Raw genomic sequence first — 21,834 nt, 5'->3', positions numbered from 1 at the left:
CAAAGGTCAAAAAAGGGGTGGAGGAAGGATTCGCTGGCATTCTGTACTCAGCCATTAGAAAAAATGAGGTTGAACACAGCTTACTCATGTACATGGGAAGACCATGCTAAGCTGTACCATTCACAGTGTGCAGCTGCTGGGATGAAACAGAATTCACATTGAAATGCATCCAAAACAGGACACAGATATTAAAGAGAACTAGAGAGCTGGGTAGGTAAATTTATTTGAAAGACATGACCCACCTCTTTGTAATCGCCCTTGTGATAAAGATGACTGACATGTCCAAGCAAATAGTTCCGGTCTGCTGTATGGAGCTGGTAAATGCTAATCAGAGGGTCAAGAAGATTAGCTGGGCACTGGGCTAGTATTCCAAGTACACGGGCCTGCAGCTTCTTCAGCTTGATGCCAGACTAATAAAAAACCAAAATAAAAAAAAAAAATCAAACACAGATTTAGTAAAGATGGCTGCAATTCAATGGCAGTTGAAAATGCAGCTTGTTTAAACAGTGGAATAAGCCAATTCCTTGAGAAGGGATTCTCCAATTTCCCCATGGAGTCTGCAAACAGAAATCAGAACAATATGATACACATTTTTTTAACAGCATCCAATTTAAAAACACTAAATGTTTGCGGGATAATTCTGGAAAAGGCATATGGCCTTGTGCAAATGTAAAATATGAAACTGGAAAAATTCCCTCTTTTACTAACAGAGCTATTTAGAAATTCTCCCCTCTAGTTCCCAGCAGAAAATTTTTGAATTCGGCAACTCCCCTCAAGGGAGTCTCACCTATCAGGCAAAAGTATTCAGTTTTCATTCCCAGGTTCACCCCTGCATACAAGAAGGGGAGGAAAAGCAAAAGCATCCTCAAAAGATACACAGAAGTATTAATCCTTGTGTTCCTACATGATTGTTTGACACAGGAACTTCAGTGCCAGTAGCGCTTCACTGCACTTTGCAGATACTGTAATGGCAGAGCTCAATATCTAAAAAGAGCCATTTGGAAAAAACGGGACATGAAACAGCACAACTATAGAAGTATCTCGCAGTTCAGAGGCAAAAGCATACAAAAAAGATAAAATCTCAGTAGGTCAGAATATATGAAGACATAAGGAATGGTAAATATTAGGATGTAGAATCTGATGACCCAACGTTACAAAGCTAATCATTCAGCTGCTGAAAAGTCATACTGTTACCATTTTCTGCATTCCCGATGATAAAAGCTCCCCGCCATATGGCAGGAGTTAAGCAATCGTACAGTAACTGGCTTCTATTTGCAGAACTGGAAGAATATGCAGAGTAGATTACTGCAATTGGTTTTATCCTGACAGCAGGGATGCAAGTTCCAGTGGGAAAGCCTCCAGCCTGGCAAAGGCTGCTGCAAGATCAACGCTTGATCGAAAGTGGTTTGATCTGGAAAGATGGAAATCCCAGCTTGGAAGGGGAAACGGAGCTCTCACATCACAGCTTCTAATATTATTTCATTTTCAGGCCAGCATACAACAGACAACACCACCTCAGTTCAAATTTCACACCTTGTCACACCATGGTTGTACGAGACTACAGAGAAGATGCTGGACTATAGAATACAGTGAAATTGGGAACACCTGAGGGACATCTAAATCAATTGCCCTCTCCTTTCTCCAGGCTCTCTTGCTCTTTCTTTTTCTAACCTGTTGAACAGCAGGATGCTCTTTTATCCAAAGCTGCAACTCAGTGGTGATGTAATACCCGAGGGAATGCCCTTTCCCCTTCCAATCACTGCTGCTCTCCAGCATGTCCAGGAGTCCTGCCAATGGGTCCTCCAGTCCTGCAAAGCCCCGCCTGATTTCTTCCTTGAGCTGCTGAGATACAAAACCACATTGTCATGTACAAAAAGATTAGTGAATCCTCCCTTCCCCCAGTTGAACACAAAGCTTTATTTTTTTTAATTTAATCTATTCAGAGAGGTAACTGTTGCTATTCAGCCACCATCCGCGCCTCCAGTGACTTTTCATGTCATTACAGATTCCTTCATGGCTCACTGCACCTCAAACCCAATGGGAAAAGCAGCAATTGTCCACACTAATTATCCCATAAAGACAGAGAAGTTGTTCTGTGGGGCAGACAAAGGGGCTTGGGATTTGGGGGAGGGGAAGAAAAGAAGTGAGCTGGAGCAAGGGGTCTTATTAGGAAAATGGCAATACGAAGGTAGATAACCGGGCTCAAAAACCTACTCAGCTTCTAACAGACCTACAGGTAATAAAGCATATAAACCCCTCCTCCTCATTCGTGTACCACACATTTTCACATGTGACTTTATAGCCACTTCAGCCACGATGGCATAATGCTCCTCACCAAAACAGGAATATTTGGGAACATCAAAATAGTTTGGATTTTACACACAAGATTAAAAAGCAAGAAATACCACAGTTCAAACTCTGTCAGATTGCCACGCTACAGATCTACACTCTTTTTCCTCCATACCTACCTGAGCAGGGTATTTTCTGTTGACCGCCTGCTGCCACTGCACATCAAGGACTGCACACCTCCACAAGCCTAAAGGCCGTACGAAGGGGCTCAGAACATGGGAAAACTCCATGCCATAAATCTTAGGAATCCCAGGGTGATGTGTTTAGAAATGTGAAGGAACTGGACACTCACTTTGTGAATGTTAATAGGCTACTTACTACCCATCTGGTAGAAGTGATAAATTAGCAGTACTGAGCAATATCTTTATAATGTTTACATTAGAAGTAGTTTCCAAGGAGCTTGGAGGGTTGGCAGGGTGAAGAAGTGGCATCCTTCAGTACCCACACAGGACCTTTCACTGCATGGTACACGTACTGGTGTGCAGCAAGGCAAAAGCAGAGACAGAAAACAAGAAATCACTAAGAGCAGCTGCTCCCTTTCTTTTCTGGCTAAAAAAGCAAAATCCAAAAGATGCTCATTCCTGCCTGCAGCCAACACTTGTAATTTACTGTATATGATGGCCCCAGTTGTAGCTTCCAATGGAAACAACATAAAGTTTGAAGAACGACATGGAAAACAAAAGAAAATCTACAGAAAATTTGCCAATGAATTTGTTCTTTTTTATTCATCAACAAATTTACTGGAAGACAGTTATTTTCCATAGTGTCTTTCATGTCTGGAAAAACCACAAAACCTATCATTTACAACAGAAACTGTTTCTTTCTCACTAGATTATCAAATGCAGTATGAAAAAGCTGATGACTACCAAAGATGTGACTTTAGATAACAGATTTCTCCCTGTAAGTATTTTTCCCCGTGGTAAGAATTTGCAACATTAAACACAGGACTCCAACTCCACTGCAAGATTCAGCAGAAGGAAAAGGCAAGCTCTTATCCAACCACAAATATCCAACACAACAGCCAAAGGAAAACAAAGCAACTCGCCAACTAAACTGCACTGTTTATAAATGGCCTCTCTTCTTTTTTTCTGCCCCTCCCGCCCTGCCGACAAAGCCCCACTTCAGCAAATTTAGACTGAACAAGAGCTTTCACCATTCTGCTCAGGTCCTCCTTGGGCTGGAGTCAGAGCCCGGGCTTTGGCAGAATGGGCTCCAGCAGACACTAGGTCCTGCGAGACCTTAAACCTGCTTTCACACCAGAGCTTCTCCAAACACTGACACAACTGCTAGGAGCACCAACTGTTGTTCTCTAGACTGAGTCTTGACTTCATAACAGTTAGACTTTGACGAGCAGGGGAAAAGCCGCCTTCAAAACTTCCTAGCAATCTGGAGACTTCAACTACGGGGTGTAGAGTTTGGGGGGGATAAAACAAGAAAAAAAAAAGGCATGAGACACCTAAATCAGAAAGGAAAGAGTGCTGTGCTACTTGGCTGTCTGTGCCAGAGAAGGATTCCTCTCAACATGTAATTGCCATTTCCATTTCAATTGATTCCCATGGCAGGGTATGCTCCTTGGGGGATTTCTACAGCCTGACAGATCATGGGAATAGGAAAATTCTGCTGATGCTCAAACTACGTACTCTTTCATTCAGTTTTGGTCCCTTATTTCTAGTTAAACAGCTCAGGGCTGTCTGCTGATGCTTCTTGGTTGTTCCAAAGCTGTCTTTCCTATGTAGGAAATGACCACGTCTTACACGGATGTTCCAGGACCAAAGTCACACCCGGGACAGATACCCTCCTTCTGCTCATGGTCACTGATTTGGGACCAACGAGCTGATTTACACTAGTTAATATACAGTATTGACTTACATTGACACACAGCGAGAGGCAAAGCAGCACCCTGCCATTTAAATGTCAGTGGAGCAGATTGAGTCGTATTTAAGTTAGCTTCCCTCATTTATTTGAACTGGACCGTTGGATGGAAGCCGCAGCACCACACACCTCGCATTACACACAGAGGGCAAGGAGCAGCTGACCCTGAAAAAGCGTCTACACTTGCTGTGGGTGTACTGTATGTCTGAAGGGTGGCGATGCCCTGAGCATGGATTAGCCCACCACAGTGACAGCGTGACGAGCACGTGTCAGAAACCATTGGGGATATTCATGCAGTGCTCCCCACCTTAAAGGCAGCTGCTGCTGTGCCACCACCTGGTCCCACCACAGCCCTCCTCATCTCTCTAGAAAGGCTTTCCTCGTGGTTCAGGAACACACCCTCCAGGTTCATAAACATGCTTCTGCCTGTCCCTGCAGCCACGTGGCGCTGCCCGAAGGGTGGGCCTGAGGGGCTGCAGCCTGTACGCTCTGCAAAACCACACCACTCAGTGGGATGACCATTCCAGAAACAAACTGAATAAGCAGAGCTGCAAGTGTGACTCACGGGGATCCTCAATCTTTTCCACCCTCAGCAGGAAAGCTGCAGTGCTCTCTGCCCAAGGACACGTCCATGGGCGGCTCTGTCTTTTTCAGACTATTTTTTTTTCACAATTCACACACATCCCAGGGTACACAGTACAGAGATTTTGATGATTACTCTTTTGTACTGTTGTTTTGTGGGATTAACTGCCCTCAAGACCTAACAAATAATATTTTTTTCCTCCAACTCTAACAAAACGTGATAGAAAGCTCAAGGCTTCAGAGTTGCTGAGCTCAAGTCTTTGTCGGTGACTGACCATTTGGAAAGGCACCTCTCACACGGTGTTTCCAGTTGTTTCATTATTCTGGCTGGGAACCACAGACTATCAGCAATGGAAAGTCTTAAGTGCAGCAGACAAGGACAATGACTAAACACTCTAGCCACCTAGGATGGAGCACATACACCAAGGTACTCAGCCACGCCAGTCATCTCACACAGGACACATTCCACGTGGCTGTGTGGTAAACTGCAGGGTTTCAGGTCTTTTAGAAAAGCATCTGGGCTATGAACCTGCCTGAACAATGCAGAGTTAAACATGGGAAACTCACCACTAAGCTGATGCATCTAGTGTTTTTGTTAGTTTTCAAGCCCCCAAATTTAGACGAAGTATATTTTATTCCCTATGAGAAATCTCCATGTAGAGTCCATAGGGTGCTGTATAAAAATATAGCACCAATTTTAGACAGGCAGTGTAAATTGCATTCACCACTCTAAAAGGCAAAACCAAACCAAATCAGAAAAAAATAGTAAAAATACTTTTAATATGAAGGCTTTGATATCATTCCACTTGGCAAAGAGCACTTTTCTACTGACTTCAACCCTCATTTTTCAGCTACTAGAAATATTCTTCCCCCTCCCCCAAAGATCCTCCATTTAATGGACAAAAAAAGTGCTTAAAAGAAAACAAAAGCAACTTTGATTTCCCCCCCCCCCCCCCCGTAACTCAGTCCTGTAAACTTCAGCTCTTTTATACGAGCCCCTGAGCTGCTTCACATCACACAGAGCTACCTTTTCTTTCCACTTCTTGCTGCAAATACATAGGCTCTTCCCGTGCATGTTGGAACTGAAAGCAATCATGAAGAATTGCAGGTCTGACCTAAGCGTTCTGCGTCTGGACATGCTCTGCATGCAGTTATTAACTGCAGCGTGGAGGGGAGGCTCAGCCTTACCTTCTTCATCTCTTTCTTTGTCCAGAGAAGCTGAAGGGTTTTCAGCAATAGAAGTGGGTCCTGGCCTGGAGGAGGGGGAAAAGAGAGAGAGGGAAAGAGAGAAAAGAGGGGAGAAAAACAAAACAAAACAGATTTATTGGCTCTGTATAGGCAGCCTAGACACACTGGTGCATTGTTTCACTGCAGAGAAATCAGCTACCCCATGCCAGTGTGTTTGAAACCACCAACCTTCCAACTGTCAGTCAGGATTAAAGTGCTAAAATCCCTCACTCTGAAATCCTAACAAAATAACAGACATCATCCATGCATGGCTTTAACTAAACACCCACATGGGCTCAAATACTGAAAAGCTGTATTGGTGCATTTACAACTAAATCATGCTGCTGCTACACACCAAATACATCCTCACCAGTCCCGTCCCCCCCCCCTCTTCCCCTTTTTAATATTAAAACAAAATGGTCCTAGAAGAGTAAGCATCTTGCACAGGTTGGAAAGGATTATCAACACACTAATGTTTAATGAAATGGCTCCAAAGTGTTAACGTCATCGCAACCTGTGGATGGAAGGCACGGGTGAGTGAATTTATGGGAAGATCAGCCTCTCTTTGCCTGGCAGGCGCAGGGCAGCCTTTGTGTGCTGGAGAGCCGAGCCTGCCTGTGCCGGGCCAGCCACACGGGCATGGAAGCAGGCAGGGCTCTGACGTGATTCAGGCAAGATCACCTGAGGAAGAGGAAAGATGACATGCTGCTGCGGTTAGTGGCAAGGCTAAGAAAGAAGGGTGATCAAACATTTCAAAAGGAGGTTATTTGGGTTATTTCACTTTTCACCTAGTTATTTGAGAACTTGCAGTCAGTTGTTATTTTGTATCTATTATCATTTATCATATCAGTATTATTCATCATCCCAGTATTTCTGAACCAAATGTTTAGGAATATTTCATTTTTAAAGCAGTAACATTTTTGTTATCTGATTCTGTATAATTTGCAATCATTTACTTATTAAACCATGACTCAGAATATTCTGAATGAAAATCTTCTACCGCATCAGCAGTTTAAACATGAAGAATGACTTTAAAAATCTGAATGAGTTCTCCAAAAACACTCCTCATATTTAGTGCACCCCCTCTTATGTTTTTATAAAGCCAAAAGAAAAATGTTGAACTGAAAAGGAAACATCCCCTCAATCACCTTCTGTGTTCTACAGTTCCTAAATAAGCTCATTTCCAACGGCTAGATTTCTTGCTTAGTATCCCATCTCACTTCATATTTCAGGTCACAAAAAGCTACTTCAACTGTGAAAAGTTCTACCTCATCCAACTAAACTCCAAAATACTACATTTATGATATATTTTAAGTAGCAAGCTGATTACTGGTTGAGCCAAAAGAATGGTAGTATTCCCATTATCCACTAACCTCTGGGAAACACCAGCCAAATTAAACGCGCCGCATTTACAATTCCTAAGATAACATTTTCTCTCATCTCTGGTTGTTCTGAAATCTTGAACTCTCCAAACACTGGCTGTTCTCAGCTACCGCTTCTCCTTCGGAAAAAGAGAAGTCTCTTTTTATAACAAAACAGAAGAAAATCCAGATCCCTACTCCCCACAAAATTAGCAACTAACAGTCAAATTCAGCCCATGTGTGTGCGCGTGCATATATACACACTCTCCTCTTGGCTTGACTCCCAAAGAAATTTATACACACACAGAGGAAAAAAATTAGAATGTAACCCAGTGTGTAACCAAATACACTGTAAATCTGAACTGTAATTAATGCAGTGAACAAGACAGAATGATACAGGAAATGAGAGCAGTTAGGAAAGCAGTGTTTCACTCCAGATACAGCCAATAATTCAACTTGTTAAAAAGCTTTCTAAACCTCAATCAATAAACAAAACAAGCCCTTTTCTTACATGACTTTTTCCTACCTTACCTCCCTGTAACCGAAATCTGATCTCGCCCTGTTTTCAATACATAGACGCATAAAAACTGTCTCCAGTCATTTTAAACGACGCAGCATGTTGCCAGCATGCCATCGTGCAAGCATGGGTAAGTAGGAAACAACCTTCCCCCTCCCCAAACCGTGGCAGGAAACGCACCCATAACCCATAACCTCGGCGCTGCCGAGCCCCGCTGTTGGGCAGCCAGGCCAGGGCCGAACTGCTGGGGCAGGAGAAGGGCGACCACGAGGAGGGCAACCACCCACCTTCTGGTGACCTGACCAAATGGTTTTGCTCTCCATGCAGTCTGTGCACAAGAAAGAGGCAATTCCCACTCAATTCTCCAGAACAGGGATGGAACAAGGGGAGAAAACACTGGAAGTGTTTTGCTGCTTCAAGCACATCGGTAGGAAAAGGATGGCTAGTGAAAAAGCAGGCCAGCTGCTGAATGAGGTGGGAGCTCTGGTGATGAAGGACACAGAGAAGGTGAAGTTACTGAATGCTGCCTTTGTGTCAGTCTTTATTCCCATGGCTGGCCCTCAGGTTTCCCAGACCCTGGGGCAAGAGAGCAAGTCTGGAGAAAGGAAGACTTTCCCTTGGTCAAGGAAGATCATGTTGGAGATCATTCAAGCAAATCTGACGCCCACAAATCCATGGGCCCTGATGGGATGTACCCCCGAGTGCTGAGGGAGCTGGCAGATGTCATTGCTAAGCCACTCTCCATCATCACTGAAAGGTCACGGAGAACAAGAGAGGCACCAGAGGACTGGAGGAAAGCCAGTGTCACTCCAGTCTTCAAAAAGGGCAAGAAGGAGAACCCAGAAAACTATGGGCCCGTCAGCCTCACCTCCATCCCTGGAAAGGTGATGGAACAGCTCATCCTGGAGGTCATCTCCAAGCATGTGGAGGAGAAGGTTATCAGGAATAGTCAGCATGGATTCACCAAGGAGAAACCATGATTGACCAACCTAACAGACTTCCGATGGAATGACTGGCTAGGTAGGTGAGGGGAGAGTGGTGGATGTTGTCTACCTTGACCTTGGCGAGGCTTTTGGCGCTCTCTCCCATAACGCCCTCACGGGTGAGCTCGGGCAGTGGGTTAGGTGCGCGGCAGCGAGGCGGGCTGAGAGCTGGCTGAAGGGCAGAGCTCGGAGGGCTGTGAGCGGCGGCGCAGAGCCTGGCTGGAGGCCTGCAGCCCGCGGGGTTCCCAGCGGTCAGTGCTGGGTCCTGTCCTGTTCGGCTCATTCATCAGTGACCTGGGTGAAGGGACAGCGCGCGCCTTCGGCAAGTTCGCTGATGAAACAGAACTGGGAGGAGCGGCTGGTCCCCCCGAGGCTGCGCTGCCGTTCAGCCAGACCCGGACAGGCTGGAGGGTCGGCGGAGGGAACCTAATGCGGTTCAGCGAAGGCAAGTGCAGGGTCCTGCCCCTGGGGAGGGGCAGCCCCACACACCAGCACAGCCGGGGGCTGGTCTGCTGGGGGGCAGCTCTGCGGGGAAGGACCCGGGAGCGCCGGTGCAGCACGTTGCCCGTGGGCCAGCAGTGTGCCCTCGTGGCCGAGAAGGCCAGTGGGAGCCTGGTGCATGAGGAGGAGCGTGGCCAGCAGGTGGAGGGAGGTGATCTCCCCCCTGCTCAGCCCTGGTGGGGCTGCATCTGGAGTGCTGGGTCCGGTTCTGGGCTCCCCAGGTCAAGAGAGACAGGGAACCACTGGGGGTTCCAGCGGAGGCTGTGAGGATGATGAGGGGACTGGAGCATCTCCCTGACTAGGAAGGGCTGAGAGCGCTGGCCTGTTTAGCCTGGAGGAGGGAAGGCTGAGAGGGATCTTACCCATGTCTACAAGCATCTTAAGGGCAAGTGTCCAGAGGACGGGACCAGGCTCTTTTCAGCAGTGCCCAGCGACAGGACGGGGGCAACAGGCACAAACTGCAACACAGGGATTTCCATCTGAGGAAAAAATTCTTTATATTGAGGGTGACCGAACACTGGCACAGGCTGCCCAGAGGCTGTGGGGTCTCCTTCTCTGGGGACATTCAGACCCCACCTGGATGTGACTGTGCAGCCTGCTCGAGGAGAACCTGCTTCAGCAGGGGGTGGACTAGGTGGTCTCCAGAGGTTCCTTCCAATCCTGACCATGCTGTGATTCTGTGAAACATTAACTGCAGTACGCTGGTGTCAGAACAGTGCTGTTTCCTCCCTTACCTCGCAAAATCTTTTAAGTATCTAAGAATGAAACATAGCCAGAGGCTAAACATAGCAAAATAACCCACAAGCAGTCACTCCTAGAGCCAAACATAAACAAGACAAGGAAACAGTATGCTTTTGCTAGTCCCACCAGAGCAAAAAGACGCTGTGGTTCACATTGGATTTGAGCTATTGTATCTAGCTCCTCTCCAGCTAGGACAGGAGATGTAAATGTGAAGGTCCACATCATTTTAGCTCCTGAAAGAAATGAACATCTTTTCTTCCTCCTGCAAGACCTCTCTGGGGCACTGGCTTTTCTCATGGTTCTCCTGGCACCCCTAAAGAGTGAAAAAAAAGTGTCTTTGGCATGGATAATAAAGCAGCAACAGTACTGTTATGTTTCCATTGAAATACCAAATAGGTTCCTGCTCATCCACATTCAAAAAGGAACCAGAGAAGCGGCAGGAAGCTAATGCCACGATATCCAAGGAAAAAGGACAGGACCTTACAAGGAGTTTCTCAAGGTTTCCAGAACAAATCTGGAGAGCAGACGATGGCTCAACACAAAAGGGAGAGAGGAAGAAATACAAGAGAAGTAAGAACAAAGCAAAGCAACTGAAAACCAAATAGTCATAACTGAACCACAAGTGCATCTGGGCTCAACTCTGAGGACAAGAACAGGAAAATTCCAGAGTGACCTCCAGACACTGCAGTAGGAGCAAGAAGCAGCAATTACTAAGACACACGTATTAAACCAGTGACAGAATAATGCCTGCAAAAGCAAGGATAGGTCACAGGGGCCAGAAAAATGCCTTCATATGTCACACCAAGAACACCCAGAATATCCACTTCTAAAAAAAAGATCAGTTTTGCAGAAACTCCTACATACTGAAGAGGTATCCAGCTGTAAGAAAGGCTTGTTCAATGAGCAAAACAAACAAGGATGAGGCCATGTAAAACAGTGTAAAAACCCAGTGTGGCAAGTAGGAGAGCCTCAGCTCCCTGGTCCCAGCTGTGAGCAGCCAAGGATGGCCAGGTCTACCACGCTGGAGAGGCCAAGACACGTCTCAGGCCACTGATCCCATTCAGTTCCTAGATCAAGCTCAAAAAGAAAGAGCTCAGTCTGACACTGATCCTCCACAGCTCAAAAAAAGGCAGTTGTAGACTACACAATACCTGGCAAAGCTTCACCGAAACAAGTTATAGCATTTTGGTGGAGATCTCAAAAAGACACATCTGCACCCACTCCATCAAGACACAACCAACCTCGATTTCTTCATCTGACAGTTTCTCCAAATAGTATGTTGCTGTTTTAAAAATCTTGACATTAGTATATTTCCTTTCAATATTTTTCATTCTGAAAACAAATTTCCTCTGCCCCGAATCTGGTACCAAAATTGGAGGAGATGGTAAATCAAATGTTCTCCAGTTTTCAATAACTGTGGTTACATTTCAAAACCATATAAACCACAAGACTTATATTTTTGAGTTAGAAAAGTGCCCTTGAGGAAAGCCATAAACTACTTTCTGTTCATTCTCTCCTTTTCCTTTGTGCATACATCACTCAAAACCTGCTGTGATCACAACAAAAGCAGTGCCTGTGGGCTGGTGAGGTAAAGCAGTGGTTTTGCTATTGCATCCTTGCAAAATTCTGCAGCATTATTCACTGGTTCTGCTGAAACACCCTGGCAAGAGAAACCCACTTTCTGACTGAGGCTCCTTGTGTGTCTCGCATGGGGAAAGCAAGACATCCAACCCCAGAGGAGGAATTTACCAATGAAAAAAAATCTCTCAACACTTTTTCTTTGTGTCAAAAGCCACTGAACACCCCATGGCCCGAGACCTGGAAGAATTACAGTCAACTAATTAAATGATACAGAACGCAAAAAAAAAAAAAAAAAAAAAAAAAAAAAAAAGCAATCCCAAAAAAGGAGGTTAATGTGACTGAAATGCAGGATCACATCCACCAGCTAGTCAATTACAGCTGAAATTGATGGACAGAAAAGGTCAAGAACAAAATGCTAATGGTTAAGTCTTCTTTAGGCAGACAGCTTATACTTGCAAATTAACAGGATGTTAATAAATGTTTAATGGAATATATAACAAATCCAAATCCAACCCGCCTAGTAAACAACCCGTGAATTTTTCCTATTGTTTTGTGTGCCCTGTGCCCAAATAAATCCCTGAAATCTGTCCTATGTGGAAAACTCTTGTTATTCTCAACAAGCCTTTGACATATTTTTCTGAAAGGAAAATAAAGATTATAGATATTTCAATGTCACCATAAGTGCAGCTAGCCCATTTGCACTTAAAACCTAAAATACATAAATGCACTGGCAATGCACAAAGTGGGGGTGTGTAGGGGAGCAGAGTCATTCAGCCAGCTCATATTTCAGCAGAATAATGGATACACCCAACGCTGCATAATTTAAATTACATCTGAAAACCAACAAACAGTATGCTATGTAAGAATTAATCATAGTCTCTTACCAAAACCTACTTTGTCTCATTTTTTTTTCAAGAAGTGTCTGTAGTTCACACCAAGTGTGTGCTGATTTTGTAGGACAGAAGGCTGATAGCAAACAGAAATAATATCGCTGTGATGATGCAAAAAATGAATAGATATATTTTCCAGTGACAAGTTTTGAATCCCTAAGAACAAGCTGATTTAATTAAAAAGATATACAATTTCTCCATAGAAACTCACAGATTTTTACACCTTCTAGGTTTTCTTGCTGTGCTTACTTTTAATGAGCACATGTGACATAAATAAACCTTCCAATTTCGTTTAAGTATTTTTGAGCTTGAGAAAATGATGCCATATGGAATTTCTCCTAGCAATGTGAAATGACATTTAAAAAGACAAAAAACTTTAGAATATCCGATGCAATAAGTATTGTAAAATCCTGGGTTGTAATTAAAAAAAAAAAAAAGAGGAAGTAGATGATACAATAAAGAAGCAAAAGGTAAAGTGCTGTACTATTTTAAAAAAAGTAGGAGGACTTCAGAAAAAGCATGTATACATGAATACGTGTGTATTAGCTGGTGTGGCATGGCAGTACCGTTCTTCTTTTGCTTTGTAGGAGGCTTTTTCAGTAATTTGTTCTTACTTTGATTCATCCCAGGGTCTGAGGAGAGATACATAACATGCTACATAACCATGTGTAAAGATGTCATACATTCTAGAATTAACAGTCAACAATCGAAGCATGTATGATACAAATTAATCTTTTTTTTTTTTTAAAACGATTAGAAAAACACTATTGCAACGGTGTTTTGTCCTGGCACAACATCCCTGTCCCATGCTGAAGACTCGCCTTCAAGAGATGCTTAACCCTCCGCCAAGCCTGAGGACTCCAACAAACCTATGCTTGAAAGGGGAAAACCTCTTTGAAAACAGTTAGAAATTCAGCTGACGAGAGACCACCCACCACCCCAGAGCATCCCTACCAAGCATCTTCCCCAGGACTGGGAACTTTGGGCAGCTTCTTGCTTATTTCTGTATTTTTTGGAGTAACTTGTGTTTGCATTGTAGGTGCATCCAGTTAAAACATAACCTTGCAGCAAGGCTAATGTGCCTTCCTTGGCTTCAGTGGAAGAGTAAAGGGTAATTAGTGCACCAGAAGCTGCAAAAAACAGAGGTGGGATGCGTTTTTTTTTAGCTGGTTAGAACTCGATAGATGCAATATCCTGAGAAGTGGGTTTCTCAGTATTGCTGCTCCATACCCCTTGTACCAAACCATTCTCTATTTCTTATTGAGAACACGTGTTCTTAATGACATTTAATGGCATTGCTGTAATTTCCCTGTATTTTTGCAAACAGTGCCAAGGATTGTATTTCCTACTTCTCCCTCAATGAAATGCAACCTCTGCTTGCTTTGCATCCATGCTGACACAGGAGTACAGCTGAGACAGCCACTGTTTTCTGCAAAGCCAAGGTCAGTTTTTCCCTGTTCTCCTTCAGTTCACTGTCTGAATATAAAAGTCACAAAGGGTTTTGCTTAATAGAGATGGCACTGTACCAAGTAAGTTATAACTGGGAGTGGAGAGAAGAGATAAATAAAAATGCAGTCTTCCCCATGGGGTCAAAAAGCAAACAACCTGGCAAGTAGCCAAGAAGGTGCCCAACTACTTAGGAACTATAGTAGGAAGACCAGTACCAAAGCAAGGGGTTTAGCAACCCTTTCGCTGCTTCTGTGTCTGCCCTGCATTCCCCCCACCCCGACACCTCCACACGCCAAAACACGTTGTCTCAGTGAGGTCTGGGTCCACCCCACCCCTAAGCCATGGCTGCGGGGCTGCCTCACACTTGGCAAGTGTGAGTGAGTGTCCGTGGATGCTGCTGGAGCACGTGGGGCCCAATGCCTGCAGGACTTCTCCCCAAATTAGCGCCCAGCAAATGTGCTCTTAGGGACAGGGAAGTGAGCACGGACCTGTGCAGGCAGTGCACCCTGCGCATCAATTATCCAACAAGTTTCCACGTCATCTGCTGAACAGATCTGCAAGTTCACATCAACCAAGGCAGTCTGTGGGTCTTAGATATCTTGTCGTTATCAGTTAAATTGTCTACAGTTGTCTTAAGGGAGACTGATTTTTTCAGGGATATCATTCACATTCCAGTAACACCATGACCAGGATGAACTTCTAATGCATTCTTCTCCACCCTTGCATGTTACTTTTAAATGTAAACTAGCATGTCTTGGGGATGGGGAGCATTTTCACCCACCAGTGTCCACTCCTGTTTCAGATGCACCTGCACCAAGGGGGTCAAAGGTTTTTTAATAGTTTCTCATGGCAGAGTCTGTGTCTTAGGAAAAACAGATATTTCCAGGAATGATACCAATTCACTTCCAAGAACACTATGACTAAGGAGTAATTACTCAGTGATTCATCCCAATCTCCACTGACTGCAGTGACGAGGCTCCCACTCAGAGTAAGAGCACCCCAGAGCTACAGGCTCCCAGGGGAATGTCTCAGGTAGCAGTGTTTGCAGACAGGCAGAGGAATGCTGCCATTAAGAGCCTGATCAATTTAAATGTTAATTACATCCTACCACCGAATCCTCCATTGCAAAATTTACAAGAGGATCAGATGTCACAAAACTATTTCATTTCAGAAGCAATAAATTGCTCTGCTCTGGCACAACTTCCAGGGCTCCAAAACTCACTCACCATCCCAGCTACCAATTCCTTAACTGTGTCTCCCACAAAAGATAAATATGCTTTTAGAATGTGTAACTATGTGGGTTCAGCTGAATACAAACAACAAGGAAATGAAGCAACAAGACAGAGAGGGCCCTTTATAAGGTATGTCTGGCTCACTCCAGCCTTTGGCTCAGTTTCCAATTTTAGCTACAGCTTTCTAATCGACAGAGCTTTGAACTCCACCGCACAGAACGCTTCAGATCTCAGAAGGGAAGTAACCACATACAGCTACCACAGTCTTAAAAACTCCATACACCACACACCTCCCCTGTAATTTTAACATTAAAGATTTAGCCTTTTGGGAGGTCTGTGAGTCTAGGTTTGCCAAAGGAAAAGCATTTATTACTTGTTCCTCCAGTTCTTTATTCACACATTCAGATCTACCTTCTGCATTAATGCAGCCAGGGGAAGTATCTGCATCAAACAGGAGGGAGAAAAGAGGTGGTGAAAAATATCCCCAAACCCAGTAAGTTCCTCACTTGTAATCACCTGATTATGAACATCAGCTCGTTTTCTGTAGCCACAATCCTCATTTACCCATGAATGGTTCCTTATTTCTCCATTCATTGACCAGTTGTGACTGTTCTGATACATCTCTCCGAGCCCTGTGATGGCCTGATGTAACAGTCGTTACTCCTGCTGGCCATGGCTGGGTTCCCCCTGCAGTCTCTTCACAGCAGATGAGTTTACCCTATGGCTGAAATTGTTACTGAAACAAAGGTGTTCACATCACCTAAAACTCTGCCATCAGGTGGTCCAGGCAATACTTGGAACTGCAGAACCAATTTATGTTTTGGCTCATAGGCCAGATGTAAAAGTCAGGCCAACCCAAAACAACCCCCCCACCCCAGTTCTCTGCCTGTATAAAAAGCAGGGGGAAAAGCTTCATTTCAATTCAAATGGGACAGTTACTTCAATCAGCAGGAAATATTTTGCTTCACTTTAGTGGGAAAGTCAGTATCTAGAAGCTTATCTTCTAGTGGTACTTCACCATCTTTCAGACAGATCTGATTTAACAGAAACGTCTAATTCAATTATGTACCTTGCATGTAGGATGGCAAGGTACTGGCCAGCAATTCCCGAGCTGTAGCATCTGGTTTTGATCTACACTATTAATGTGACAACATGCAATACTGCATCGCAGGGTTAGCTCTAATAATTGTATTTTCTCCAACATTCTTGCAAAAGCTTATCACAAAGTATTTGGTTATGCCTTCAATGCTGATTTCATGCTTCTCGTTTGATTCTTCTACAGAAAACCTGGAATTCCTCAGATGCCATTAGCTGAGTCCACCCCTTCCTGGGATCACTATGTTAAGCCATACCTCGGTCTACACTGCCAACTACATCGTTACTGAAAAGTCAAATTTAGAGAATAAGCTGTACAGGCATAAAACCAAGAAAAAGGAACTGCCATGCTGGAGAGGAGAAAGGGAAATGAGGAATAGTGGGTAGAGTAAAAGTTTATTGAAAGCAATACAAGTTTTTCTAGACAAAAAATCCAGTCTTTCTCAATGGCAGTAAAAGTCATTCTTTAACTAAGGGCAAAAGAAATCCCTTCTATTCTGAGAAATTTGAGTTATGAAAACATAATAGGAAACCTCACAATTTCGCTAATACATGCTCTATTTCTCAGTGAGTCAGAAGTTCACATTCTTTCTAATGCAACCTCCCAACTGAAAACAATCCCCACACTTCAAGCAAAAGAATAATAAAGCACACATATGCTTCTTATAAAACAATCCTTACAAATAACCATGGCTTTTGTTTTCATAATGGCTAAAATTCATCATTTCCCCCCCCAAAAAACACAGATCAAACAAAATGCACTCTCATTAAAAGGAAAGGCTTGCTTGTCTGAGCAGAACAGCCAATAACATTTTCCTCTTATTTTCTTAGTGCTTCTTGTCAATGAAGAGAAAGAAGAGTTGCTTACCAGACACTGCAGCGTAAGGCAGGCAGGCTCAGCACGCCTCCACCTCGGTACTTCACACAAGGACCTTCCTCCCCCCCCACCACCATATCAGCCCCAAGGGCCACTCACATTCCTCTCCCACTCTGTACACACAGACACCCAAGCAAGAACACCTAGGCACTGCACACAGTACGTGAGCAGAAGATGCCCTTTAGATCTGGTGCCAACGAAAGAAATAAAAATGAGGCCTACCCACGAAGTTACCCAGCTCAGAAACATCCTCGCATAGTGCCTGAGATGACCCATTCTCAGGAGCAGAAACATCCCTGCCCCTTGCACAGCGGCAAAGGAGAGTGTCTCACACTGCCAGTCTGAACACACATGTGGGTGACCACCTCAAACAACAAGAAGTCATTTTTGGATATGTTCAATACAACCTGTCTTGACAATTAGCATACCTATTTTTACCCAAGTCTCAGTTCTACATATAACACGAAGAAGCTGCTTTCTAGGCAGCTAATGCAATCCAAATTAATCCAAATAAAAGCCTAAGAATGTAACAATCACAAACCTTTTGCAAGCATTTGGCAATACTTTTAATGGCTTTCTCATCTGCTAGCTGGGCTATAATGTCAATAGCAAGAGTGATCAAGCACCAAGATGACAGTACAGTCTCTGGCACAGGACATCTCAGAGTTGTGGACTGATGGGAGTCGGGGCACACACCGGAGGGGAGGACAGCAGTGCACTCCCTCATTCACTTCTGGTTTTTTTACACCCTCTCCCTACATCTTCACCACCAGACACAGCCAGAGAGGTGACTGAAGAGACTGAGCTCGGCAGATCCCCATCTTGCCAAAACCACGGTTTGTATTCCTGTGTTCAACCTATTTAAGCAAAAACACCATTTCATCATACTGTATTCTTTTCCTCCAGAAATGCATCGAAGCTATTTTTATTTACTTTAGCCAACAGCTCCAAATATTTTTTTCAGTGATAAAGAGCAATGGGTTTCGTTCCCATAAAACGCTTCAGTGTTGAGAAGGGAAGGGTAAGGGGCGAGTCACCACGCTCCCAGAAGCACTAACACTCATTGCTGTGGAATGAGCCATTTCTCACATCCCACTGCTGGGTGGTGGGGCTGCCTTATCAAGCCTCCGCAAGCCCAGGAACCGAAGGGATCCGTCATAGCCGTGGCACAAGTTAATGTCCCTACACTAAGTTAACGGCACTTTCATGGAAATGGAAATTCAGGAGTTTAAAAACATCTAAAACAGAACTCCAGAAAACTAACAATTTCTTCTTTCAAGCCTATCAGTCCTGCAAAGGTGAGGAAAACTAACATTGCCCAGAATAAAATGGGGAACTCCTTACATACGTCCTTATTTTCTAGTTACATAGTACTGTCAGGAATAGCAGCAGTAGCAGGTCTAGTGGATTGAACTGCAGTTTGGGAAAGAAGCATCAGATGCAGGGTATTATCATAAAGCTTAAAAAGATACTTTTCCAGAGACCTCTGGAAACCCCCAAGTTCTAAAGGTAAGAACCTTTAACTGTCTCTTCTAAGTAGTTTTTGATGAAAAATCCAAACTGTTAATACTAAAAATCCATAGTACGTGTTTTGAAGCCATCCAACTTTCTTTTCAGAACACTAATAATAGTTTGACTCTCGTTTAAATGTCATTCCCACTTTTTCTTCTGCCAGTTCCTCACTTCTGCATACTCCAGAGGTCCTGGCAGATGCTGAATGGGAGCCAGAACTTTTACAGAATCAAAAAGTGCTGCAGCTTCATCCCTATCAATAAGATGAAAGGCACCATGGGCATCCTGCTTCTCCTAGCTCCCAAGGATTTATATTTCTGTTTTCTATGCATTTCCATAACAGGTACAACTGATTCAGGTATTTAGTATCAGACACATAATTTGTTTTCATCTGCGGCTGGATAACCCAATTCCCCAATGAAATCCATACATCAGACCTGAGAAACACAGTTTCAGGTTGAAGAAATTGAAGAATACTTTGGCTTTTCTGCCAGCATTTCAGAAGCATAGTAAAATAACACTTTCAGTAAAACAGAAATTCACTTTGTTGTTTTTTTACAAGCTGAGACCATTTAGGTCACTGAAGATAGGCAAGCAGGTTCAAGGAAACTGTTCTGCAAGTATCCAAATGAGAATTAAATTGTTTTTAAAAATAGAAGTTGAAATAGAAAGTTATACATGGTGAGAGCTCCTGACGTTAGCCAAGTATTTAGACTGCACTTAAGCACAGGTTAAATGCACAGCCACTCGGCCTCAGCTTGTTACTCCACCACTGAACACATGGGCAGCCACTTTACACACCAGCTGCAGATACTCCTTTTTCTGGATGTCCGACTTCTGAAGCATTCCCTGGAAGGTGAGCTCGTGTTTCTGCATGACTCCGTCACCGACTCTCCTCAGCGTCTCCAACGCCTTCTCCATCATGGCATCACTGGGTCCACTTTCAGTACCCCAGTACAAAGGTTCAGACTTTCTGCTGAAGAAGCCCATGTGGTTTTAACCTACCCCAACCAAGAGACAGCAATGTATTTCAGCCAAAGCATTAAACTTAAATAGCTCCTTGAAGGAACGGATCCATGGATGAAATTCTCACCCAATAAAGCTGCCACAACAATTTCTATACACATCAACTAAGGAAGCATTTTGCTTGGCTTGGGTCCACGTCCTAAATTTTAATCCAGTTTTTAATTCATGCCTCTTTTCTGCTTAAGTTAAGAAGAGTTTTACCTAAGTTAGGGTTCATGTGAGCTTACTATAAAGTTGTGCTATGAAATGCTTCAACAAAGCATTCAAAAAGACACTCCAGATCTTATATCACAAAGGAGTGATGATGGGAACATTTTTCTGTCATGTGTTGTGAGGAGTTCGGCTTATTTAGCAAAGCAAATAAAAGTGCAGCTGAGCTTTCTCTCACGGGAAGGCAGGGCTGCAGCTCACCTGGGATGGGGAAACTGTGCTGGCAACTCTTGTACCACACTGCTGGAAAACTCTGACAAGTTCTGCTTAAGAGAAGAAGATCATGCCAGAGCTACATGCAGGGAAAGCACAGGTGCACATCATAGAGATCTCCTTCTGACATTCTTTCCATGTAGTTTGAGACATTGCTTTATATAAAAACTCCTTCTGTACATTTTAATACACTCTACCATTAGAAAACAAGAGGGGAAAACAAGATTGCAGCACCTCCAAGTTTTCTGGCACTTTCTCTTTCTGGAGTTGGGTTATCATAACAGCACCAATTCTTTCCTTAGCACACATCGACTGGCAAAAGCTATGGCTGTCAGCTCAGTAAAAACTCCAATTCATGGTGGGTATTAGCGACAAGATCAGCATCTTGCAATTACAACTGAAACTAACATTTCCAGCAAGGAAAAAGCCCACAGCTTTTATTGTCCAATGCTTGACAAAGGCAGAATTGAAGGAGGGAGACAACTATTGGAACAAAGCTAAGAAACTGAAAAACACATTACATTTTGTAACTTACTGTTTTTATTACATATTTACTTTGAAATTCACAGTTTTCCAGTATCTGTGTGAGAGTTCCTCTTCATATGCTTTACCCAATACATGTTAAAACTTGTACAAATCTTTTCCACTAGCTAAAAAACAAACCAAACCAAAAAGGTTATGTCTGTAGCAGTTATTAGTGTTATCTCCCCCAGTGCATGGGTATTTTTAGCCGTAACAGATCTACTGACAGGAAAGATACAGAAAACAAATGCATGCCTCTTCAGATTTTATCTCTGTCAATTTTTTGTAAACGTAGTTGTGTAGGAATTATGTACAAATGCTTCTTTTTTCTGTTTACTTCCACATCTTCAGTCTGAGCAGCAGGGAAGGATAAATGGAAGGCACGCTAACTAACCCACCAGCAGTATTTCATCTCTTGCTCTCAGCTGCTGAATGACGGTGCCCTGCATCACTCAGCACCATGTCCTGCAAGTCACCACACGCCTACCTGAAGCCTGCTGCTGGGAAATCCACTTTTCCCTCTTGCTGCTCTGTCCTCAGCCATTCCTCCGAGGCGCAGGTAACAGTGGGAAAGCAACCATCACCCCTTCCAGGCCAGCAGGTCCTGGTCATGGCTGGCTTCTTTTCTGTCCCTCAAGCAGAAGAGGGACAGAAGTTTTCAAGAGACAAAGTATTGGACACTATTACCAAGCCTCGTGCATTCTACCTTTTCTCTTCCATCCTCCTCCTCTGCTAGTGGGATGGGCTACAAGTAACAGCCACACAGAAAGGGCAGATATGGGCATCCATGGTTTGTGCTCTTGTTGAGCAGTATATCAAACCGATCTGATTTGCTTTAAATGTTAATTTGAGAAAATACTGTAGCTTTCTTCTAATCGAAATTATGGCTTGTAAAGTAGCCTTTCAGCATCCCTTCAGGTTATTGTAGGATGTATTTAAAAGACTGAAGTAAACAAAGTGGAGAAGAACCATTTGCCCAGGCTGGATCAAGCTCTCCACAGAGTACAATTGCTACTTTGCTCATGTTGAAGAAAATAATGGTAAAATCCCTATGCTAAAAAAATTCCTTCTTGTTCCTATAGCTAATTACATCT

The 21,834-nt window shown here is 43.7% G+C and overlaps 1 protein-coding gene across 4 annotated transcripts in view; it reads right to left on the bottom strand.

Annotated features, from left to right (window-relative positions):
- Positions 1-21,834, bottom strand: part of EXD3 (exonuclease 3'-5' domain containing 3) — a 290,758-nt gene that overhangs the window by 190,775 nt on the left and 78,149 nt on the right. For 2 of the 4 annotated variants that reach the window (XM_040606942.1, XM_040606939.1), the window contains exons 4-6: positions 5,992-6,056; positions 1,672-1,842; positions 243-410 (exon numbers count right to left, since the gene is read on the bottom strand). In XM_040606942.1, the coding sequence (XP_040462876.1) occupies positions 243-410; positions 1,672-1,842; positions 5,992-6,056 (404 nt within the window). The remainder of the gene's footprint in view (positions 1-242; positions 411-1,671; positions 1,843-5,991; positions 6,057-21,834) is intronic. The other 2 variants (XM_040606943.1, XM_040606941.1) reach the window with 1 other exon arrangement.

Source organism: Falco naumanni, chromosome 9 (genome assembly GCF_017639655.2).
Source record: "Falco naumanni isolate bFalNau1 chromosome 9, bFalNau1.pat, whole genome shotgun sequence".
In the NCBI taxonomy this organism is placed as follows: Eukaryota; Metazoa; Chordata; class Aves; order Falconiformes; family Falconidae; genus Falco; species Falco naumanni.
The sequence above is the reverse complement of the archived record's forward strand: the minus strand, read 5'-3'. Positions and strand labels throughout refer to the sequence as shown.